Source organism: Sinohyriopsis cumingii, chromosome 5, assembly GCF_028554795.1.
Source record: "Sinohyriopsis cumingii isolate HCF-2022 chromosome 5, ASM2855479v2, whole genome shotgun sequence".
Taxonomy (NCBI): domain Eukaryota; kingdom Metazoa; phylum Mollusca; class Bivalvia; order Unionida; family Unionidae; genus Sinohyriopsis; species Sinohyriopsis cumingii.
The window spans coordinates 19990924-20017435 of record NC_142965.1 but is presented as its reverse complement, the minus strand read 5'-3'; the positions used below and the strand labels follow the sequence as shown (position 1 = coordinate 20017435).

General features: G+C 35.5%; 1 protein-coding gene across 1 annotated transcript in view; it reads left to right on the top strand.

Annotated features, from left to right (window-relative positions):
• Positions 1 to 26512, top strand: part of LOC149798742 (general transcription factor IIF subunit 2-like) — a 116982-nt gene that overhangs the window by 12045 nt on the left and 78425 nt on the right. Inside the window, exons 4-6 of the mRNA XM_089957614.1 lie at positions 3022 to 3106; positions 8776 to 8872; positions 15484 to 15627. Of these exons, the coding sequence (XP_089813740.1) occupies positions 3022 to 3106; positions 8776 to 8872; positions 15484 to 15627 (326 nt within the window). The remainder of the gene's footprint in view (positions 1 to 3021; positions 3107 to 8775; positions 8873 to 15483; positions 15628 to 26512) is intronic.

The following is a 26512-nucleotide window of genomic DNA, read 5'->3' as shown; positions in this document are numbered from 1 at the left end:
GGGTTACTATTAACTAGGTCTCATGTTACTATTAACTAGATCTTATTTTGGGGCCGCGAGTGGCCGAGTGGTCTAAAGCGCTTCCATTACGGATCACTGCCATCTCACCTCTGTCTGCTCCGGTTCAAGTCTCGGATTCAGCCAATGTGTTTATGTGGGAAAGCTTGCCAGTAGCTTCTCATGGATCGGTGGTTCTTCCCAGGGTTTTCCCGGGTTCTTCCTCCACCATTAATACTGGCCGCCATGTATAGCCTATCATGTACTGAAAAATGGCGTTAAACCCCACAACAACAACAGATCTTATTTTACCATTAAATAGATCTTAGATTACTATTTAACTAGAGTTTATTTTATCATTAACTAGATCCATCTTTACTATTAACTTGAACTTAGGTTATTATCAGTTAGATCTTAGATTATAGTTAACTAGATCTTAGATTACCATTAACTAGATCTTATGGCATGAATCCATGCATTCTTTATTTTTTAGGAAAGATATGACACCCTTTTGTGAACAGTTTGACATGTCATTTCAGGCAGGAATTAATACTTTTGTTATTCAGATGTGAAACACTTGCTGCACAACAAAAGACTCACAGTGTGAGCTAAAATCAAAAGTATTTCAGAATAGGGACTTACTTGCCTGCAGCACCATCTAAAAATATCAATTGGGAAGACAACTGGCCTTTGGAGGCACCAAGTGACTGAGTGGTCTAAAGCGCTCTCCGTTACGGATCACTGCCTTCTCACCTCTGCCTGCGTGGGTTCAAGTCTTAGATTCAGCCATTGTTGGTATGTGAGAAAGCTTGCCAGTAGCTTCTCGTGGGTTGGTGGTTCTTTCCGGGGTTTTCCCAAGTTCTTCTTCCACCATTAATACTGGCCGCCATGCATAGCCTATCATGTGCTGAATAATGGCGTTAAACACTACTACAACAACAACAACTGCCTTTGTTCCTTATTACCATTTTCTGAAAATGTTCTCACTTAATGGAAACTTCCATTCTAGAACATTCAAGGATCAGAATCAAAACTTTAAACATGCTTACCATTCATTGATAATGATCTAAATATTTAATCTACTATTATAGAGAAATATCTAGCTATGTATTATGTTGTGTACAAAATAATGTCACTGGTCAGGAAGACCATGAACCTGATTTTGGACAAGGTCAAGTACAAAATACAAATACACATAACATGTAGTCACTAAGAAAAGCCAACAAATAATAGCAATTAAATATACATAACAACACATAAAGCCAAATTATATCCATTCACTATTTCACCTATTGCATTTTAATGTGTTTTACAGTTGTACAAATATTTTCTGATGAGTAACAGTGACCTAGTAATCTTTACAGTTGCTAATTCAGCATAAGAATTTAATAAAATGATGATGTAGATGTTTTGGTCACAAGAGATTGCATAATCTGTGTTTCTATCTTTCTTGTTTTTTTAAAAATATTTTCATTAAAAACATCACTGTGCAATAAAAGCCTTTGTCTATATTAAAAATATTGAAACTTACTGAAATTCAGTAATGATGAGTGATGTTTATTTAGTTATATGTTTATTTCCCTTTGCAATAAATAACTCTTGTAAAATCATAAAAATATTGTGAATAAACTAAAAATAGTTGATATCTTTTAAGTTTTTATATTGATATAAATATATTTTTTTATTATTTGTCAGTTCTGTATTGAGATAATTAGTTAATTCAATACTTAAATAATCAATTTGTGCATTAATTTATATATCTCTTAACATACTTTTTGTAATTTTTATACTAAAATGCAAAAGAATTGGTGAATGAAAGAATATATTGACAAAATTGAAGAATAAAAAATTGTACTAGCTCAAGTGATTCAAGTAAAATAAAACATTAAGAAATTTCTTTTAGGGAAACTAGTTAAGTAATATATTAAAAAGTAATTGAGGAAATGAAAAATCATTACATGAAGTGCTCACTTGGGATTTAAAAAAATGAAGAAAAAAAATTCTGATGAAACTGTACCAGATCAGGCCTAAACTAAAGTTTAGAGTACCTAATCAAAACTTCAAGTACCTATTTTATAATACATTGTTTCAACAGCGGTTAAACTTATAAAGAGTATCTAATTCACTTACACATCAATTAAACGTTAGGGTAGCTAAGTGAGAGAACACTGTTTTAACGTTAATTAAGTTTTAGAATACCTAATTCACTTACACATCAATTAAACTTTAGAGTAACTAATTCATTTACATATCAGTTAAACTTTAGGGTACCTTATTCAGGGAACATTGATACAGCATCAGTTAAACTTTAGAATACCTAATTTACTTTTATATCAATGAAACTTTAGAGTAACTAATTCACACATCAGGTGAACTTCAGCATACCTATTTCACGGACCATTTTTGCAACACCAGTTGAACTTTAGAGTACCTAATTCTCAGGACAGTGTTGCAACATCAATGAAAGTTTGGTGTAGCTAATTAACTTAATGCTGTTAAGACATCAATTAAACTTCACAGTACCAAAGTCACAGAGCATTGTTGTAGCATCAGTGAGACTTAGAGTATCTAATTAACTCAGTACTGTTGTGACATCGATTAAATTTTAGACTGCCTAATTCACAGAACATTATTGTAACATCAGTGAGACTTTAGAGTATCTAATTAACTCAATACTGTTGTGACCTAATTCACAGAACATTGGTAAATATCAATTAATCTTTATAGTGTCTAATTAACTCAACACTGATATGACATCAATTAAACTTTAAAATATCTAATTCACAGAACATTGCTTGACAGCATTGCGCTATTTTTAAATATTTCAGCACATAAATAGTATCTTTAGTAAATGTACTGAGGACCATAATGGCAGAATCCCATCTGATATGAATATGGCAGCACCTTTTGCAACTGCAATGGAATAATCTATATTTGAATGTTCCCATCTGTCATTATAATAGTTTATTGGTGACTCTATTTTTTATTTATTACCAGTAAATTATATTTATACTTGATTTTTAGAGAAGCTCGCAGTGGAGGGAAAAGTTATTCAGAGGGCAGAATGCCGCCCTGATGATAAAGATGGTATCTACATGAAACGTAAAAGGTATTATTTATTGCTTTATTCATTCTTATCAGGGGATCCTTTCTGGTTTTTATTTTGTTAAAAAATTTTATAGTCACTTTAGACTATAACTCTCACCCAAACTTCAGACACTTGTTTGGTGAGGGATGAGTTATAAAACTTATATCAAAGCAATGACAATGTTTTAGTGTCTTATAATGGAAGCTTAGTGATATTAGTCATCCATCCAAATAAAAATAATGATTATAACAAGTATCCATGCTGTGGAGCAATTCAGGCAAAATAGTTGTCAAAATTGCCCAAATATGCAGAAAATTGAAATTGACACACACACACTTTTTGGGCTGCTGAATGCCTTCATACCTTGAATATAATATCAATATTTCATGCTTTTTCGTCAACTCTTTCGTAAGTCAAATGATTATTTCTGTCTGTAATTGTATTGGAACCTTTACTATTCACACCAGAACTTCACACATAAAGCTTGAATAAGTTGAGTAAATTTCATATAGCCCAACCACAAATAAATTATTTCTCTATAGTTGTAGCCTAATATTATACATAGCAAAACATTGCCACGCTTCAGTTAGATTATTTGTGCATCATGCATTTTTATTTGCAAGCATTTAGGTTTCATTATGCGAGTTCTCACACATTTCATTTCGCATAACAGACAGTTTTTCATGATTAGTACACTCATAGTCTGGCATCACTGGTCTGTATGCCATATCAGCAAAGGGAGGAAACTGTTACCAGTTACCTCCCCCTACAGCACTAGATGTATGCCATCAACCATTTGTTTACCAGTTGAAGTTATCAGAATGTGACATCTTTTGCTTCCATCCAGAATTGTCTGTTATGAGTATAATGGGGGATGTTCCAGTGTCACCTCCCCCTACTAAGATTTGTCTGAGTGTACATTAGTTACTGTCAACTGTCATGCCTGGACAGCTCAGTCTGGTGGCACCAGATGCATCCTTGCTACACCAGCTTAATTGTGTTGCTAGAGTTACACATGAAGAGGTTGATTCAGGAGAGTACAACTCAGTTGCTATCATCATTGGAGCTTTTGCCCCTCCATTCCTTGTGCCCTCCTAATTGTAGTTTGGCTTTGCTGGGAGATTGTTCTTGCAATGTGTGACAGTCTTGAGGGTTTGAGTTACCCACCCTCAACTCTCATGTCCAGGCTTGGGTATTCATTGTGTGAGTTACTCACCCTCATCTCTCATGTCCAGGCTTGGGTATTCATTATGTGAGTTACCCACCCTCAACTCTCATTTACAGCCATGGATATTCATTGTGTGAATTACCCACCCTCAACTCTCATGTCCAGGCTTGGGTATTCATTGTGACATCAAAGCATGTGTGAAATATAGTTGCAGTGTCATCAGTGCTGTACTTCATGTCACTGGTGATTTTTCACATTGCAGAAAATAACCTGGAAATGAGAATGAGTGGGAATTGATGGCATGTAACCAAAGTGATAAATAGTGAAGTGAATCATTATATGGCCACTGCCCATGCAGCTTTTCCTAAAGTAAAAATCTTGATTTAATATGATGAATTAGTTTTCTGCTTTCATTGTAACTGAAGTCACATCACTCTTTTGCTTTATGCTTTTTGTTGTTGGGTTTGCAGCAGTTGTTCATGGAACCTATAGAGGATAAAAATATGGAAGCACAAGACTTACCCCCCCCCAAGCTCCACTTAACCCCTCCTCAGATTTGATGCAGAGTAGTAGGCAGTCAAATGCCACTCTACAACAGTGGGCATAGTCACAACCTAGTTTCATATGGCAACATATGTTTGCGTCTCTGTGGCAGTTTAATAAAGGTGAAGGAATCATAATTTCTCCTTCCCCAAGCCTCCCAACAAATGGCATTGACTTACCAACCGCACCACCCTCAGAGAATCTTTAGTGCCAGACTTTTGTTCATGGGTTCTTTTGGTACTAAAAGCCAATGGCAAACTCAGATGGGTGATAGATTTCAGCTGCTACAATGGATAAATATTAGCAACAAGGTTCGAGGTGGAGATATCATGGTCATTTCTCCTTTCCATTAAGAGGGAGGAGTTTTTGATTAGAGTTGATCTGACCAATGCATACTTTCATGGCCTTGTCCATCCAACTTTACACAAGTTCCTTCAGTTTGCCTTCCAAGGAACATTTTACCAATTCTGAACTCTGCCTTTGAGCTTCATTGTCATACACAGTGACTTTTTTTGGGATACCTTCAGAAAAGCAAAGCAAGTTCTATTTTTGTTGCAAAAAGTAAACAGCATTATCCAACATTTCATCCGCCTTGTGCTTTCTAGTGGACTGGCAGAAGTAAGATTTTACCCCTATAAACTCTTTGCCCATCTCGTTATGGAATCTCTGACCCATCTAAATCAAGTTAACCTAACTCTCAGATACGAATTGCATGGAATATTGAGCTGTAAATATCGATCTTCAACAGGAAGTGTTTCTGAGTCTGCTGGGGGTGGGAGCACACCTGTTGCCTCACTTCACCAATGTAAGTTACAACTTGAGCCCAGAGGAGAAGGCACTTAATGTAACCCTTAATGAATGCTGTTTGCTCTTGAAAGTATCAGCTTTTCTGGAAAGTCATAGTCCTGGTAATGTCATTTGCTTACTTGGTCTGAGTGTTTTTAAGTTGGTGCTCCCAGCTCAAGATAACAGTCCAGACATATTCTGGCAGACTTTATGTTCTGGCTGTTTCTTTGTCAGGAAGAGAATATGCAAAGAGTGATCTCCTCACCCTGTCAATCTTTAAGTCAGATTTGCTCACTTTGGGATATCCAGTGATAAATTTTGCAGTGAGGTGTAATCACAAGCTTCCTTGAAGGTTTGTGACAGGAAATGTTGTGTTTTCAGAGATTCTTTGAAATGCCTCAGTCTGTTCACTGACCAACAAATTTTTTTCTGGCTTTTATGGCAGAAATGTCCTGATAAATTTTTCAGACACATTCAGGCATTGTTTTTCTCAATAATTATATGTTATGTATATCTGTATTTTGTACTTGACATTTGTCCAAAATGAAGGTAATGGTCTATCTGACCAGTGACATTTATTTTGTAAACAACATAATACATAGCTAATATTTCTCTGTGATTATAGATTATTCATATCATTATTAATCATAAACATGTTACTTCAGTTTTAGTTAAAGATACAGTATTGATTCTGACCTCAAGAAGGTTCAGAAAAGAAATTTTTCATTATGTTGACAGAGTATTTATTCCAAGAAAATTTTATTTGCAACCTAGGTCATGGATGGGTATATAAACTTGTTCACAAAAGGATTATTCTTTCTTGCCTTAATATCCAAAGTGGAATCAGTCTTATTGTTGTGTTCCTGTTTTTAATTTGGGTGGATTTATTTATTCAAATTTTTATTCAGTTGCAAATTGGAATTGCAAAGTGCTTAGTAATATTCTTTGAGTAAAACATTATTTTTCTATTATAGTAAATTCGAGGACATTTTTGATTATATTATTGTGATACATGAAAAGACTGTTAACACATCATAACATTCTAGGCCATTGGCATATTATAATATAGACTACAGGCTCATTGGCAATTTCAGTATTGTAATTTATTTGTAACACCACTGGAATTCATTTTGGAACTTCATACATTTGGACTTGTGGTAGACCTTTAAGGACTATTTGGTATTTAATTCACAATACAGTAATTTCTTTTTAAATTTTCACTTTGTATTCTAATGAAATAAATTATTTATTGAATTTTTTACATAGCATTTCTGTTACTTAATTTAAGACCATAGAACCATAACAGTGAATATAAGTCAACACTTGCCTTATGATAGCACTTGGGTATGCAGGATCTAAATTTAAAATCAATGGCTCTCTGATCCTATTGACACAAATTCGGATTTCATAGCAGACAATCAAATAGTGGTCATATGTTCAGCTTTCCACATTGACACATCTAGACAGGCAGTGAGGCAGGACCTGGTTGATGCACTCATTCATTATATGAAATGCATGGAGAAAAGTCCAGGGTTCCAGCATCATTTTCTTCTGGTTAAGGTAGACAAAAAATGGATATAACCCCACACACCTATTCTGGATTATCACAGGGTTAGGAATGCCTCATGCGGATTTGTGCTTATAAGATTAGAGACATTTCAGCATGTCACATACTCAAACATGCTATTTTGATTTGAGATATGAGATCTATCATTGCAAAGATAAGAATTGAATCGGATGGAACTAGTGGCTGCAGGTGTGGCTACCACCAGACACTTGAGGTTGGCATAACCTCCTCATGGATGTGGGTTCACTGCTTTCACTGGATTTGCTTGAAATTTTTTCATGGTAAGGAAAGTTGATTTATAAATCTTTTTCAGAGAAGCAATTTTTTTTTTTTATAGTACTTTGTCTTCATTCACTCTGTTAAATCCTACATGTATTCCTTCTAATTAATTGCTGTAATTAAAACCATGATTTTGTGAGATCTGTTCCTAAAAAAATTCAAATTTTGCGCATTAATGGAAGCACAAGAGAATGATATTCATGGCCTTTTTCTGCCACATTCATAGAAATGCAACTTTTTATTTTTTTAGAAGTCATTGGCAGTTACCAACAAAGTACATAAAACCATTTAGAAATAGGATTTCAATACACCTGTATATTAAGTAATATATATCAATAAATAGCATTTTATACATATATCATAAATGACATTCAGATCATATGGAGAGAAACCTACTTTAAACAAGAAAATGATTATGTCATTTTATTATATGAATCAGTTGTTGTAAGAGTTTTCATTCTGGTTTGGCATGATTACGATATATCTGAATTGTTAAATTGATTTATCTTGGCTGTGGGGGGTCTACCACATCTTGGCAATGTAATGTCTACCACATCTTGGCCATGGGAGGTCTACCACATCTTGGTCGTGGGAGGTCTACCACATCTTGGCCATGGGAGGTCAACCACATCTTGGCCATGGGAGGTCTACCATATCTTGGCAGTGGGAGGTCTACCACATCTTGGTCGTGGGAGGTTTACCACATCTTGGCCATGGAAGGTCTACTACATCTTGGCAATGGGAGGTCTACCACATCTTGGCCCTGGAAGGTCTACCACATCTTGGCCATGGGATGTCTACCACATCTTGGCCATGGGAGGTCTACCATATCTTGGCAGTGGGAGGTCTACCACATCTTGGTCATGGGAGGTCTACCACATCTTGGCCATGGAAGGTCTACTACATCTTGGCAATTGGAGGTCTACCACATCTTGGCCATGGCAGGTCTACCACATCTTGGCCATGATATGTCTACCACATCTTGGCCATGGGAGGTCTACCACATCTTGGCCATGGAAGGTCTACTACATCTTGGCAATGGGAGGTCTATCACATCCTGGCCATGGAAGGTCTACCACATTTTGGCCATTGGAGGTCTACCACATCTTGACCATGTGAGATCTACCACATCTGCTACAGATCTGTAAGAACAAGTGTGTCTCAATGTTACCTGCAAATGGTATTCACTCTGGCCTCTACCATTAATGGACTTCTATAAGGATGTTCATTGATATGCTTTTATGCATGGACATTGATTTTTTGCATTAGTCTTTTCAGTGCATAAATAATGCCTGTGAAACATGCATGGAAAACACATGGACCTTATTTTTATTATTTGTTTTGTAGGATAGAAGTAATGCAGATGAATCAACCTAAACGAGAAGTCATCCAGATTACAGGAGTGGTACCTGTGTATAAACCTAAAAGTGACCATGAATTCAATGTAAGAGCACTATTCCTTCTTATCCTCATGCATATTTCAACTCCTCCAGCACCATTAAATCTTAGGATGTAATTAGTCTTTCAATGTGCATATCTGTGTTAAAACTGTGACACTCTCTGTGGGGTTTTGGTTAGGGGTGGGGGTTGATTTATATGAATTCAAAGTTACTCCCAAATTATGAAACCAGCATGTCTGAGAATTAAGATTTATGACTGTTGACCAGAATGTCAAGATATATATCACATGGTAGTTTGATTGGGACCTCAGGAGCATGCAGTTGTGGGTCATGGGTCACAACCTAAAAAAATATTGAGATCTCCATACTGTAAATATCAATACACTTACTGGGATTGAAAAGACAAAATGCAATTCACATATGCAACTGACTTTTGCACCTGAATCTGTTCTTGCCCCAGTGACTTGGCCCTTGTATCATAACTTGAGATCTGTTGAAATTTTCACCCTATAACCACATTATATGTATATTTAATTTGTATGGTGATTTACCTTTGTCAATAATTGACAGTAGGAGCTCTGCCTACCTAATGTTTCTTTTTTTTTTTTTGTGAACAACATGTTACATGCCTAATTTTTATCTTTGATTGTAGATTATATATTAAGATTATTATTTGTTGGTAAACATGGGTTTTCCCCTTGGGAATTAATGGTGTACCTTCTGTTTGACATGTTCTTTACTAAAGTTTTAATAATAGACATGATATTGTTGACCACTTAGGATGTTCTAAAATTGAATTTTTGATCTTCATCCAGGTCCTCGTATTGTGACTTAGGTTTTTATGCAAGGCATAAGTAAACAGAATTTCTCCATTCAGTATCTTAACATCAGTCTTAGTGGAATCGGTTTAAGTTGCATTTCATTTAATATTTGAGAGGATTTATGTATTTAAATTATTGTTTGGAATTACAAAGCACTTATTGATTCATTTCAGACTAAATTACTGTTTTGGAATTACAGTCAAACCTCGCTATAACGCGATAATTGGGGTCCACAAAATTGGATCATGTTAATATTGGGGTCGCATTATTGCGGGGTTTTACAGTATTTTACTTTTTTCAGAGAACGGCTCATTGGCACATATACGTGAATTCATGTCTAATGTATATGATGAATAGGGTATCAACATTGTTTACTATCGTGCCGTCATGGCATGCAGTTCATCTCTAATGCATGTTATTTCATTGAAAAATTGCACAAAGATTTACAATATTCAATAATTTTTTTCCCAGATCATTGTGTCTGAATTCAACGTCTAATATACAGCATAAACAGAGTATCAACACCGTTTACTTGCCGTCTGATATCGTACCATCTGGGCTTGCAATTAATCCATAATATATGTAATTCCATTGCAAAAATTGCATACATATTTAAACTATTCAATAATTTTGTCACACATCATCATGTGTATGAATTCAGTAGGAAAAATTAACAGCAAAATTAGGTTAAGAAAGATGAAGTACGTGTACGGTTCATTACGTTCCAGGGTGTATGAACGGTGTCTGTACAAATTTCATACTGCTAAACTTTCTCATATGCGTTGCCATGTAAATTTGTCCATTGCAAATTTCCAATAATTAACGCTTGTATGCCTATTCATTTGGATGACTACAGCAAGAATAATTAACAATCAACACATGCTTTCAGCATGCATATAACTTTTACTTCAGATTTTGTGAATATCGAAAGAAACTTGTGAAAACTACTATACTAGTCATTGCGCAAAGTGCAGAGAACGACTTGCATTTGTGAATTTGCTTTTTCATAACAGTAAAATAGTTTTATAAAAAAATAGGAAATTAATAACGAGTTCATTAACAAACACCATACCCATGTAAAACCCGAGAACTAAGTGCAGTAGGCCTGCAATGGTTACAAGTTATTTTTATAAATTTTTATAAGCTGTACGCAAGTACAATTTGATACCCATTCGATATCCAGCTGATAAAGTGGACATTATTACTTATTGCATCTAATAACACTGCCAAGCCCAGCAAATATGTTGGTGGCTTTAGTTTTTTGATGTTCATTAAACTGTGAGAATCTTTTATCAACCAGCGCATTGTGTGTTGCTTGGTTGTGTATGCGGTTTTAGAAGAAATATGTGTCGGCTATTGTTTAAGCAATGATTGTATACAGAATTAATTGAAGACAATCACAAAGATGACTTACTGGCTTTACTCGTGGATCAGTAATAAGTAACATTCCCGATAATGTTTATTTTGGCATAACAAGAATGTGGTGATATTGTTAAATTTCAGAAGCTATGCCATGATCGTATTACATTAAAATTCATACGCGAACTCTTCCCAAAAATGATTATAAACATTTTACACACTATTTCTCACACTTCAAAAAAATGTATTTTTCATGGTACGAGAAAAATACACGTACATGTATTGAAAATTTCAGGAACCACACCACGATCGTATATTATATATTGTATTAAGTTATTGCACGATCTCTTCCCCAAAATGATAATAAATTTTTTGCGTAATGTGCAGAGAACAAATAACGATAAAATAATTTTATAAAAAATTTGGAAATTAATAACGAGTTCTTAAGCAAACCCCACACACATGTAAAACCCGAGAACTTAGTGCAGTTGGCCTGCGATGGTCACATGTCACTTTTATAATTTTTTTAAGAAGCTGAATGCATGTATAATTTCATACCCTTTCAATTTCCAGCTAATCAAGCGGACATTATTTACTTGTCAACTGTTTGCATATAGTAACACCACCAAGCCCAGCAAACATGTTGGCAGCTTTTGTTTTTTTATGTTTATTAAACTATTAGAATCTTTTATCAACCACCGCATTGTCTGCTGCTTGGTTGTGTATGCAGTTAAAGAACAAACATGTTGGCTATTGTTTGAGCAATGATTGTATACAGAATTAATTGAAGACAATCAGAAAAACAACTTACTGGCTTTACTCATGGATCAGTAATAAGTAACATTTCCGATAATGTTTATTTTGGCATAACACTTCAAGAACCTGGTGATATTGTTAAATTTCAGAAGCTATGCCACGATCTTATTACATTAAAATTCATATGCGAACACTTCCCCAAAATGATAATAAACGTTTTGCACACTTTTTCTCATACTTAAAAAAAAAAAAAATCCCAGTACGAGAAAAATACACATACATGTATTTAAAATTTCAGGAACCTCGCCATGATTATATTAAATTTGAATTCATACGTGATCTCTTCCCCATAATGATAATAAATTGTTATACTGTACACCATTTCATGTACTTTGAACAAAAAATATTTTGTCATGTGCAAATGAATACAGGAAATTTTGGGAGCCACGCCACAACCATGTTATATCCGAATTCGCGTTATAGCGGGGTTGCACTGTATTGTGAATTCATTCAAGGACATTATGGACTACATCTTTGTAATACATCAAGACTTTAGCAAACTGCCACATTCCAGGCTGTTGGTATATCAGTACATTCCAGATTGGAATTCATTTGGAATACCACTGGAATTCTTTTGGAATGCTCTATACTTTTTGGACTTGTGATAAAACATTTAGGACTATTTGGACATTATTCATTATACTGTAAGTTCTTTTTAAATTTCACTTTGTATTCTAGGGAAATTAATTATTTGTTGAATTTTGCAGAGCTTATCGGTTTTCGCTCTTTTCTTTTACTTAGTTTTAGACAATCGAGTCATAACAGTATAATTATACACTTATGGAGAATTAAGAGAGTGATTCACACTTGCAAGTTGCATTGGCCCAAGGTCCATCCCTACCTCCAGGAACTTATCCCTTCGGTCATAGCTTGGAAACTATTAAGATCCCCACCGTATAACCACATATACACTCACTGGACATGAAGAAATGAATTCTGATATGCAACTAAACTTGCCTCCAGTGTGTATTCTTACCTACTGGGATTAGATCCTTGGGTCACAAATTAGGGGTAGGTTGAGGTGGGAAACAAATCATGAAGCACAGGGGTATGTGTTTTTCAAACATTGGTTTTAAATACTTTTTCAAAAAACACTTTAATTTGAAATTCAGTGGCTTGGAGAATGATCAGATTGGGAGAAGTGAGTATTTGACCACAGAAATTACATGCACATTAGCTTAAGTGGTCATCTTGTCCATTTTTCTTCTTTTGTCCAGAGCTGTTATGGATAATAATAATAATAATAATAATAATAATAATAATAATAATGTATTATTATTATAATTATTATTATTATTATTATTGCATACTGTGATAATTTACCATATTGAATGCCAATTCCTTAATTTTTCAGTTTTAACAAATACCCAAATTTGACCCTAAATAAAAATGAATAAGAAAAAGAGACTTGAAAATATTCCTTGCCATTCTGGCTGTATGGGGCAGAATAAAAATTAAATTCTAAAAATGTAAAAATAAAGAAGTACAATTGATGTTAAGAGAAACACTTCAAAAAAAGGTAAAGATTTTAAAATCCCAATTTAGGTATATGCCATTAAAGATGAAGGTAAAGATGTTAAAATTCCATAACAGGTATATGCTATTAACGAGGAAGGTAAAGATGTTAAAATTCCATAACAGGTATATGCTATTAACGAGGAAGGTAAAGATGTTAAAATTCCATAACAGGTATATGCCATTAAAGATGAAGGTAAAGATGTTAAAATTCCATAATAGGTATATGCTATTAATGAGGAAGGTAAAGATCTTCAAATTCCATAATAGGTATATGCTATTAATGAGAAAGGTAAAGATCTTCAAATTCCATAATAGGTATATGCTATTAATGAGGAAGGTAAAGATCTTCAAATTTCATAATAGGTATATGCTATTAATGAGAAAGGTAAAGATCTTCAAATTCCATAATAGGTATATGCTATTAATGAGGAAGGTAAAGATCTTCAAATTTCATAATAGGTATATGCCATTAAAGATTAAGGTAAAGACATTAAAATCCCTTAAAAGGTAAATAATATAAAAGATGAAGGTAAAATAATATAAAATTCTTAAAATGTAGGGTAGTTTCAGTAGTTGTGAATAGTTATTGGTTTTATTTATATCACTGAAGTAATGTTAATACTGATACAAGTAATTGGAGGAATAGGAGGGGTTATGGGCAAAAATTGTAGTTTGTATTAATTTGAAATACATAACATTTCTATAGCTGATTGCTCTGGGGATTGTTGGATTAATGCCTTTAACTCTTGATGCCCAACAAATCAGAATTATCAGTTAAATAAATGTTATATGCAGATACAGTACCAGAAGAAATCATATTATCAGTTAAATAAATGCTATATGCAGAATGATACAGCACCAGAAGAAATCGTATTATCTGTTAAATAAATGTTATATGCAGATACAGTACCAGAAGAAATCATATTATCAGTTAAATAAATGTTATATGCAGATACAGTACCAGAAGAAATTGTATTGTCAGTTAAATAAATGTCATATGCAGATACAGTACCAGAAGAAATCATATTATCAGTTAAATAAATGTCATATGCAGATACAGTACCAGAAGAAATCATATTATCAGTTAAATAAATGTTATATGCAGATACAGTACCAGAAGAAATTGTATTATCAGTTAAATAAATGTTATATGCAGATACAGTACCAGAATAAATCTTATTGTCAGTTAAATAAATGTTATATGCAGATACAGTACCAGAAGAAATCATATTATCAGTTAAATAAATGTTATATGCAGATACAGTACCAGAATAAATCTTATTGTCAGTTAAATAAATGTTATATGCAGATACAGTACCAGAAGAAATGTTATTATCAGTTAAATAAATGTTATATGCAGATACAGTACCAGAAGAAATTGTATTATCAGTTAAATAAATGTTATATGCAGATATAGCACCAGAAGAAATTGTATTATCAGTTAAATAAATGTCATATGCAGATACAGTACCAGAATAAATCTTATTGTCAGTTAAATAAATGTTATATGCAGATACAGTACCAGAAGAAATCATATTATCAGTTAAATAAATGTTATATACAGATATAGCACCAGAAGAAATTGTATTATCAGTTAAATAAATGTTATATACAGATATAGCACCAGAAGAAATTGTATTATCAGTTAAATAAATGTTATATGCAGATACAGTACCAGAATAAATCTTATTGTCAGTTAAATAAATGTTATATGCAGATACAGTACCAGAAGAAATCATATTATCAGTTAAATAAATGTTATATACAGATATAGCACCAGAAGAAATTGTATTATCAGTTAAATAAATGTTATATGCAGATAAAGTACCAGAATAAATCTTATTATCAGTTAAATAAATGTTATATGCAGATACAGTACCAGAAGAAATTGTATTATCAGTTAAATAAATGTTATATACAGATATAGCACCAGAAGAAATCGTATTATCAGTTAAATAAATGTTATATGTAGATATAACACCAGAAGAAATCGTATTATCAGTTAAATAAATGCTATATGTAGATATAACACCAGAAGAAATCATATTGTCAGTTAAATAAATGCTATATGTAGAAAATGTTATATGCAGATAAAGTACCAGAATAAATCATATTATCAGTTAAATAAATGTTATATGCAGATACAGCACCAGAAGAAGCTGAAGGAGGATGGCAAGAGGACACGGGATGACAAAGAAAAAGTGCAGAATATGCTTTTTGCAGCATTTGAGAAACACCAGTATTATAACATCAGTGACCTCGTACGAATCACAAACCAACCAATTGTAAGTATTTTAAATCAAGATTTTACGTCATCACTGCTGCAGTATACAACAAACCATCTTGGCATACATTTATGAAAATCCAGCTGTGATAAGCTGATAGTTTCTCCTTTTCTGAAGTTTTTATACCTTATTCACGTTATCTCACTCTCTCCCTCATGGTAAGACAATCTGGTCATAAAGCTAAAGGACCTGAGATATGGCCTTGTGATGATGGTATGGTCTTGTGGTGATATGGCCTTGTGATTGTATGGCCTTTTGATATGTCCTTGTGGTGGTATGGCCATTTGATGGTATGGCCCTGTGATGGTATGGCCCTGCGATGATATGGCCTTGTGATGATATGGCCTTTTGATATGTCCTTGTGGTGGTATGGCCATTTGATGGTATGACCCTGTGATGGTATGGCCTTGTGATTGTATGACCTTTTGATATGTCCTTGTGGTGGTATGGCCATTTGATGGTATGACCCTGTGATGGTATGGCCTTGTGATTGTATGGCCTTTTGATATGTCCTTGTGGTGGTATGGCCATTTGATGGTATGACCCTGTGATGGTATGGCCTTGTGATTGTATGGCCTTTTGATATGTCCTTGTGGTGGTATGGCCATTTGATGGTATGACCCTGTGATGGTATGGCCTTGTGATTGTATGGCCTTTTGATATGTCCTTGTGGTGGTATGGCCATTTGATGGTATGACCCTGTGATGGTATGGCCTTGTGATTGTATGGCCTTTTGATATGTCCTTGTGGTGGTATGGCCTTGTGATTGTATGGCCATTTGATGGTATGGCCCTGTGATGATATGGCCATGTGATGGTTGTTGTTGTTGTTGGTTTTTATGTCTTTTTTCAGCACAAGATAGGCTATACATGGCAGCCAGTATAAGTGGTGGAGGAATAACCCAGGGAAACCCAGGAAAGAACCACCGACCCATGAGAAGCTACTGGCAAGCTTTCTCACACACCCACATTGGCCAAACCCGAGACTCTAACCCACACAGACAGAGGTGAGATGACAGTGATCTGTAATGGTGAGCACTTTAGACCACTTGGGGCCTCACCTTGTGATGATAAGGCTTTGTCATGTTATGCCCTTATGATGGAATGGTCTTGTCATGATATGACCATGTGATGGAATGTCCCTGTGATGGTATGGCCTTGTAATAATAGCCTTGTGATGGTATGGCCTTGTCATGGAATGGCCATTTGATGGAATGACCTTGTCATGATATGGCCATGTGATGGAATGTGACCTTGTGATGGAATGGCCTTTTATGGTATGGCCTTGCAATAATGGCCTTGTCATGGAATGGCCATGTGATGGAATGACCTTGTCATAATATGGGCTTGTGATGGAATGACCTTGTCATGATATGGGCTTGTGCAATACATGCATCTTGCACAATCCAGATTGCATTTGCCATTGTGCAACTTTTTCTCAAGAACTACTGGGCCAAACATATATTGTGTTGAAAATGAGAAATGCATTGTATTTTTCTTCTTATTTATTCCCTCATAAAAGAATATATCGTAGAATTAACAAGTTCTTCTGACTTCTCCATTTCATAATCAATATCTTCATCACTTTCAGAACTGTCACTGCCTGACTGATGAATAGTTGATTCTGGTTTTATTTAACTAGAAGTCATAGTCTATAAGAATCACACTTTTAATTTTGCTTACTGTGCATATTTGATGCACCATCAGTTGTAAATCCTACTAGTTTCACTTTCATAATGGTCTCCACAGCAAGTGTCCTTAAGACCTGTTTGACATGTTGATATATGTCTTGGTTTTAATCTGCAGGTCTAGTATGAGAGAAAAGTATTATTAATTTTACCCTGGTTGCATGTTCTAACAAAGAAAAGTTTCCTCAGTTTTACCCTGGTTGCATGTTCTAACATAGGAAAATGTCTTCAGTTTTACCCAGGATGCATGTTCTTACATAGAAATATGCCTTCATTTTTACCCAGGATGCATGTTTTTAAGTGTGATCGCAAGGTTATCAAAGTGGAGTCAGTTGTACCATCAGTCCTCAAACTGCAACTTCTTTTCTACACTTTGTCTTACAGTATTGGCTGTGGCAATTAAAATAAGTCGGTTACCTTGTCTTTCAAGTTGCTTTAACTGACTTCCAGGCCTTTCGCTTTGTCTGAGTGACATATGGTTCTATAGCGGTCAAAGCTCAGATGATATTTTGCCAGGATATGTGCATTTCAAAATTGTATAACCAGTTTGTCATATTTTGCTTGCTTTAACTTGAATAAACAATGAGCTGTTGCATTAATTGCCAATGGTTTGGCTGTAGCTTTTAAAAGAGAAATGCACTCTGTATGCATTTGAAGCCTGGTTTGTTTTTATGGCATCATTTTTGAAGTTATCTGTTCCTTTGACAAACGGTGAGGGTTCATCAGCTGTTGAATTTGTTTCACATGAAGACCAGTACATGATTTGTTTCTCTTTGTCACAACTTAGCCATTTGAATTCTTTCAACCCTTTGAGTTGAAAGGAACCCTGTAACCTAGTTTGTTGAATGAATTGTTTGTCTTGCTGAGGTTGAGATTCAACTGGCTTTGGTTGGTGCCTAATGCCAGGACTCCACAAAATGTTGTCAAAAATTAATTTATTATTATCAAATTGAACCTGCCATTTACAAATACTGAAACTGGAAACAAAATAGGATGACGTCACTATGCACAGAATTTGGATACTTAGTAACTCAAGCAATTCTGAGCCCTCTGTCCACTATGTGAGAGGTGAACACCTCATACATAAAAAGTGTATCACATTGGCTGAACTAGATAGCATATTGGATACATCCACTGAAGATAGTACTAATGAGTCTATGCATTGCAATATTTAAAATTCAGAATGGAATGTAATGTATATTTAAGCACGATATTATGATGCAAATCATTGCCCTGCACAGTATAATAAGGCAAATCATTGCCCAGCACAATATTATGATGCATATCATTGCCTAGCACAATATTATGATGCATATCATTGCCTAGCACAATATTATGATACAAATCATTGCCTAGCACAATATTATGATGCATATCATTGCCTAGCACAATATTATGATGCATATCATTGCCTAGCACAATATTATGATACAAATCATTGCCCAGCACAATATTATGATGCATGTCATTGCCTAGCACAGTATTATAATGCAAATCATTGCCCAGCACAATATTATGATAAAAATCATTGCCTAGCACAATATTGTGATACATATCATTGCCTAGCACAATAGTATGATGCATATCATTGCCCAGCACAGTATAATAAGGCAAATCATTGCCCAGCACAATATTATGATGCATATTATTACCTAGCACAGTATTATGATGCATATCATTGCCCAGCACAGTATAATAAGGCAAATCATTGCCCAGCACAATATTATGATGCATATCATTGCCTAACACAATATTATGATGCATATCATTGCCCAGCACAGTATAATAAGGCAAATCATTGCCCAGCACAATATTATGATGCATATCATTGCCTAGCACAATATTATGATACATATCATTGCCTAGCACAATATTATGACACATATCATTGCCTAGCACAATATTATGATGCATATCATTGCCCAGCACAGTATAATAAGGCAAATCATTGCCCAGCACAATATTATGATACAAATCATTGCCTAGCACAATATTATGATGCATATCATTGCCTAGCACAATATTATGATACATATCATTGCCTAGCACAATATTATGATACAAATCATTGCCTAGCACAATATTATGATACAAATCATTGCCCAGCACAATATTATGATGCATGTCATTGCCTAGCACAGTATTATAATGCAAATCATTACCCAGCACAGTATTATAATGCAAATCATTGCCCAGCCCAGTATTATATGCAGATCATTGCTTTGCACAATATTATGATGCATATCATTGCCTAGCAAAATATTATGATGCAAATCATTGCTTAGCACAATATTATGATGCAAATCATTGCTCAGCACAGTGTTATGATGTGAATCATTGCCTAGCACAATATTATGATACAAATCATTATCCAGCACAATATTGCCAAACAGCTCTTTGCCCAGCACATTATTGTCATGCATATCTTTGCTTGGTACAATATTGTCAGATAAAATCATTGTATTGATTTTAGTCAAACAAGAAAATCATTAAACATCAAATGTTTAGGTGTCATCAGTATTAGTTGGTAGATGACCCCATGGGATCAGTATTTGAAAACCACTAGGCACTATCACTAGTAACTAGTGGATGACCCCATGAGATCAGCATTTCGGTGACAGGGCCTGGAGCAAAATGAGAGCAACATGTTATTCTACCTTAAGTATTAGTTCTCTCCCTTCATTGTGCATACTATATGAGAAACAAGAGTTACATCTCTTTCTCCATGCATATTCCTTTCTTTCTTTCTTACTTGTACTTCAAACTGCTTGTGAAAGATTTATATCCATTACTGTAATGACTGTAAGTCTTGGGACACAAAATAATACATTTTTTTACATATCCCAAGATTTATATGCATTTAACAATTATAGTAATTTTGGTGTTCCAACACTTATAGATGTACAAAAAAGTCAAGACAAAATTAACAAGATCACCATACTGCACACAGCAGTGACCAGCCCTTGTTCATTTACTATGTCAATAAGATGTTATAAACTACAATGATTATTTTCATGTTATTATTTGAATGTGCACACTGTCCAATTTTTCCATCATTAAATCAAATCAAGGTAAAAAAAACTTTTTAATAATTCATTAGGCACTTTGAGTTTACCGAGCAACTGGTACTATATATAGTGTACATAATAGTACCTACACAGTGCAAAGCGTATATCCTTGTTTACTCCCAAACGTACTAGATGCAGAGTTTGCTTTATTCATCGTTTTTACCAAATCTTGTTCTTTCAAATCACATTTAAAAAAGATGTCATTTTGCTATTTCATTTATTTTGACCCACATGCCCAAGAGGTAACCATTTTTCAGAGATGTAAGCGATCCAACAAAGTGATGTAAATCATATGAAATGACACCTTTATTTATACAAGTCTCATAACTATCATACAGCATATTCACATAACTGATCATCATTGATACTTTTTAGTTTTGTTTTTCAGTTTACCATAACACAAATTCGTAACTTTGAACACAGAGTTCATTCCATCTTTAAGTTTGGACAGCTGGTTGTTTTTACATTTCCTTTTGTTTATAATTGGCAAATTTATCTTTTATTTTCTGACAAGAGACCAGGTACTTGTTTGAACCATGAAACTGGCTTGGGAAAAGGGGGATTTTTGTCTGGCACCAATGCCAGTAACCATTTATTCTACAGCATTAATCCACATGAATTAACTGTTGTAAACTCTAAAGTGGGTTGAGCAGGATGAGATGCCCTGCATAATAGTAGTACCAGATTATTTGGGCCCCCAAAATTATATTGGACTGGCTAACCAGTGACTATCATTGTCAGTCAGGTAAGGTATGAACACTTGCTCAAATGAGTAGCTTGATTACCATAGCTGAGTAAATAGGTACTTATATATGGTCACTTACATCAAAGCAAACTACGTCTGAGTGTTTAAGGTATTACATTTATTCTCAAAACATTATTTCTGAAATTTCTTTATTATATTTTGAAGGTGTTATTTAAGTTTAGCACAATGTGCCTATATAACATTTGTGATTTGTATCCTCCCATTTCCCATTATTATTGGAATATGGGGCCCTCCACCTCGGTGTCTTGGTCATGTATGCCCCCTTGGGCTTTTTGATCTTGCTTTCATCACAGATGTGATACTGCAGCTCATGTACTGCCATCACCTCTTCACTGGGTGGAAACAATTCAGAAAGCTAGAGGCATCGCTTCTTCCAGGACTGACAGATGTTCACATCTCTCTCCAGTTCATGCCACTCCTTACTCACCATATTGAAGTATACTCTCTTCTCATCATAGGTACTTGGTGATGCCCACACACTATCCAGTTCAGAGTGTCCTTGATGATGCTGTCTCTATTCTAGTAGACTCTAAGGAGTTCAACATGGATGAAACACAAGTGACATCTGCTTTTTCACCCACTCCTTCATCTCTGTTATATGTGAAAGAGCAGGTATGGTCTTTTGACAAGGCAATAAATGAAGTCTGTCACCTCTTACCCCCTGACATGTGCCCTAAACCTGCGACACAGTCCAAAAAGGTCATTTCCAGACTGGACAAGATCTCAGGTGCTCAACCCCAACCAGACCTCCTCCTTTCTCATTCATCTATAATTGAAGAAATTGCTTGAGGTTTTCGATGGGCCAAAATATTAATTGCTGTCGAAGTTGGGCCATTCCTGCCTCAGTGTTGCAACTTTTGGTCTCTTCTGCAATCTGTTGGGTACAGTCCCCAAAGTGGCCGATTATACCTCCCCAACTTGATGGCGGTGTGGCCAGAGTGGGTATTTCAAATGGAGCCTGTGCACACCTTTCTGTAAAAGATACTGAAGCCATGTTACAGAAGATCCAACTGCTCATCACCATAGCTTCACATGCTGACCTCTTCTCAGTTGCTTCTTTTGGTATGCTCAAAGAAGCCTCCTTGAACCCAGACACCTTTTAATGCTTGCTGGAAGCTGTGGCCAAGACATCTCAGCATGCTGTTTCTGTTTCCATTGCTTTGTCAGCAGAACATTTTCACATCTGCCATGATGTTGCTTTGGAGTCCTCAAAGGTATTACAAGATCACAGTAAAGATCGCCTTAGGGCAGCTCTGCTTGAAGCCTAGGTTAGGTTTCAAGACTTATTTCATGATGAACATAGATCCTTCACATCCACTCCTTGCCCATCACAAATGGCCGGGAAGCATGTCAATGTGAATCGCCCTCAGGGGCCATCTGGCAAGTTCTTCAAGTAGACAGTACCCCAGTTCAATATGCAACCTCAAAATGTCCATCTGTCTCCCAGAGACTGAAAAACAGACATGCTTGACAAACCTGGAAAGGAAGAAGGCAGTTTTCACAGCCCCCTTCCAGACCTGCCAACTCTTAAGATATTGCCGTAAGTCTTACGAAAATTACCCTTAAAATACGGACTTATATTATAAAAGCAAAAACTCCAGAAAATTGATTATTGTCAAAAAATCCAGAAAATTGGTTCATCCACGTTTGAGTTGGATCTGGGTTTCATATTAGAATTAGGTTAAATTAGTCAGGGAAGCAGACTAACTTTAGAACAGCACATCGGGCACTTTAAACTGCACATATTTATTCATGTGAAGCATCTGCATGATCAAATTGTTAATTATAGAATTATTTTTTTTAAATAGCATCCTAGAAGCAATGCAAGTTTAAGACAAAAGGGAAAATAAGCCTCTTAAAAAGTGTTAATAATCAACACAGAAGATTAAAATGGAATATTCAGATTCTTGTGAATAAAAGCTGGAAGGGACACAATTACGTTTATTGGACATCACATGCCATTTTGAGTATGACTCATGGTGGGAGATAGGATTGCCGTTGTCCACGAATTACCTAAGTTGAGAGATAGCAACAAGCCATTGAGCTGCATAGGGTTGGAACTAAAGTTTGTGCTACTGTACTGGTGGTCAATAAAGTCTGCATACTTTACAGACTTTTCAGCTGAATATAATGTTTATCTTCACTGCATGTTTTGAATAATGAACTTTTAATTATGTTTTCCAGTTTTATGATATTTTTATCAGTTTATATTTTTTTACACCTTACTGAAAACTGGTCAAACTTTCGGAAATAAATCAACTGCCTTACTGAGACGGACTCGTCAGGGTTGGCAGGTCTGCCCTTCTTTTCCCAAAAAGTGGGTCAGGGACAGCCTGAGGACATGAGAGCTCTCCTGCCTCACATGCCTCTCCCAGGCATTTCCATTGGTGCTTACCTAGGCCTCTTTTCTGAGGCCTGGTCAAACATTATGCATGATGGTTGGGTCCATTCAATAGTGAAAGAGGGGTACTAACTCCAGTTTTGGGAACTACCTCCTATATCCCAGACTGCCATCTTTCTTCACCAATCCAATCTAGTGAAACTGAGGAAGGAAGTGCACACCCTGGTACAGAACAGGGCAGTCTAGAGGGTTCTAGATGATCAGTCACCAACCTTCTATTCCCATATCTTCCAGGTAGCCAAGAAAAATGGATAGTTTTGCATTATAATTGACCTCTCCCCGTTGAACCAGTTTCTTCTGGAAGAACCTTTCAGGATGGAGACCACCTCCTCAACATCAAATGCGCTTCGCCAGTCTGATTGGGCTGTCTCCGTAGACCTTCAGAATGACTATCTACAAGTCCTTGTTTTCCTCTCACCACAGATATCTCTATTTTAGCTTAGACCAGGAAGTTTTTCATATCCAGGTCCTACCATTATGAATTCCTCCTACACCCAGAGTTTCACCCGAGTTATGGAAATAGTAGCAGGATACCTTTGATTACTGGGAATGCCAATTTTCCAGTACTATGATGATTGGCTGGTCCACAATGTTCAAATCTAGCACTTTGTCAGGACCTGTACTGCTGTTGGTCCATGGTAACTCAATTGGGCCTTTTGCCGAACCATGAGAAAACTCACTCCATCAGAAGACTTCATTTACATGGGGATGAATTTCCTCACAAACCAGAACTTCCTTTTACCTCCGTTTGTTAATACAAGAAAGCTCTGGCAGTTTTTTTCTGGGTCTCATTGTTACGGCGCATCAGGCAACCTTCATTAATGATAAATTCAGCTACACAATGGCTTTAGTTGCTTTTAAAATGTAGTTTTTTTGGGGGGTGAAACTAATTTTAATTATGCAATAATTAACCATAGCTATTGTCAAATGCCCTCCTCCCACCCCACTTTGATGTCTTGATGTAATTGTCATCTATGATAAAGATTAACCATCTCTGCATGTTTTGCACATAACATACCAAGAGCAAGGCAAATTGCATGAGGAAATGCATCATACTGACAATTCTTCAATCTAAGGGAAGATGTATTAACATCAAATGAATGGTGCATTTTTCGGGCATGAAAAACAAAGTTAAACAATAGCTATGGGTAAGTATTGCATAATAAATTTACTCCCAAATAAACTACATATGTACCACTGGAATTCAGTTGGAACATTATACATTTGGACTTGTGATAGAAAGTTTAGGACTGTTTGGGATTTAATTCACAATACTGTAAGCTCTTTTTATATTTTCATTTTGTTTTCTTGGAAAATAAATTATTTGTTGAATTTTACAAAGCTTGTGGGTTTTTGCTTGTTCCTGTTACTTAGTTTAAGACCATAGAGCATAACAACCTAATAATGTCTGCTTAGTTGAAAATGGTGCCAAGCTGATATCAAATATGTGCATAGCATAATTTGAAAATGTCAATGGTGTCAACAATCAAGAATTAAAGAAGGAAATGTTCTTATCTTGAATTCCTGGAAAATTCTTTTTGTACAGTCAAGCTTCAGTTCCTTTGAGGGACTCTTGATTATGCTAAGTGTCACAACTTTTGATGTGTTTCTTCAAAGATATATTGCTTCTTAAATTTCCTCTAAATCCAAGACAATGCTGTAAACCATAAAATATTGGTGGGTTTAAAATATTAGTAACATTTTTCAGTGAACACATCTTTGTTCAAATTTCATTCACTGTGTGGTGGCTTCCCTGAGAATGGAAAGTATAATTTCAACTTCTTGTCAAGAACAGCTGTCAATTTTGTTCATACTTTGTAGGAATGTCTCTGAGGATATCATCTGTTTTTCCAAAGTGGCTCCATCAGTATTTGTACAGCTTCCTTAGTAACCAGTCTGAAACTTCTTTAGAACAGCTTGAGTCAAACTTGGTAGGAATTTTCTTAGGACATGCTGTGTCAAAATTAAGTCAAAGGTAATTCCTAGAAGTGTTATGGCATCCATAGCAATAAAGTAAAATTTGATTTCTTCTCTCGAACCACTGAGTCAGACTTGTTAGAAAATGTTTTAGGACATGCTTGGGGGTGCAGAAATGTATTGTCCATATTGCCTGAGTCATAAATTTGTGTTATTACTCAGATGAACATGTACAAGCTAAGAAACTTCTGGATGATCTTACTAGGGTTTAATTTGTAAAATACATGCACTGAATGATTGATATCCTCAGGCATGTCGCTGCAGTTTGTCAGCTGTTGCAGACAACCAGTATCTGATTTTTGAAGTGAGTGAGGCCATTAACACACTGTACACACACTTGCATGACACCTGGTGAGTGTTTGTCTTGTCTGAATTCTATTATTAGTTTAACTAACTCAGCAGTTTCAAGACATCAAACTGAAGGGTCCATAACCAAAGCCATCAAAGCGTCCTAATTCAGCAAGTGAGTCAACACATCTTGGACCGATTTCAGGATCTTGCTGAGCCTCAAATATTGCCTCACTTCCAAGTGTGGCCACAAGTTTTGTCCAACAAGTTTTCCCTCAAGATATCAGAAAGAGCATTCATGATGAATGGCAGAACCTCAAGGTGAGGCTATGCAAGCAAAGGTCGGGTCATCAACTGGCAGTTCTCTCTCTGCTACTTCAGTCTGAAGAACAACAGTTTACACATGTGTAGACCCTGGTAGAACAAATCTTCACAGTTTATACATTTGTAGACCCTGGTAGAATTGCTCTTTAAAGTTTATACATGTGTAGACCCTTGTAGAATTGCTCTTCACAGTTTATACATTTGTAGACCCTGGTAGAATTGCTGTTCAGTTTATACATATGTAGACCCTGTTGGAATTGCTCATCACAGTTTATACATGTGAAAACCCTGGTAGAATTAATCTTCACAGTTTATGCATGTGAAGACCCTAGTAGAACTAATCTTCACACTTTCACCTTTCACCTTCCACAGTG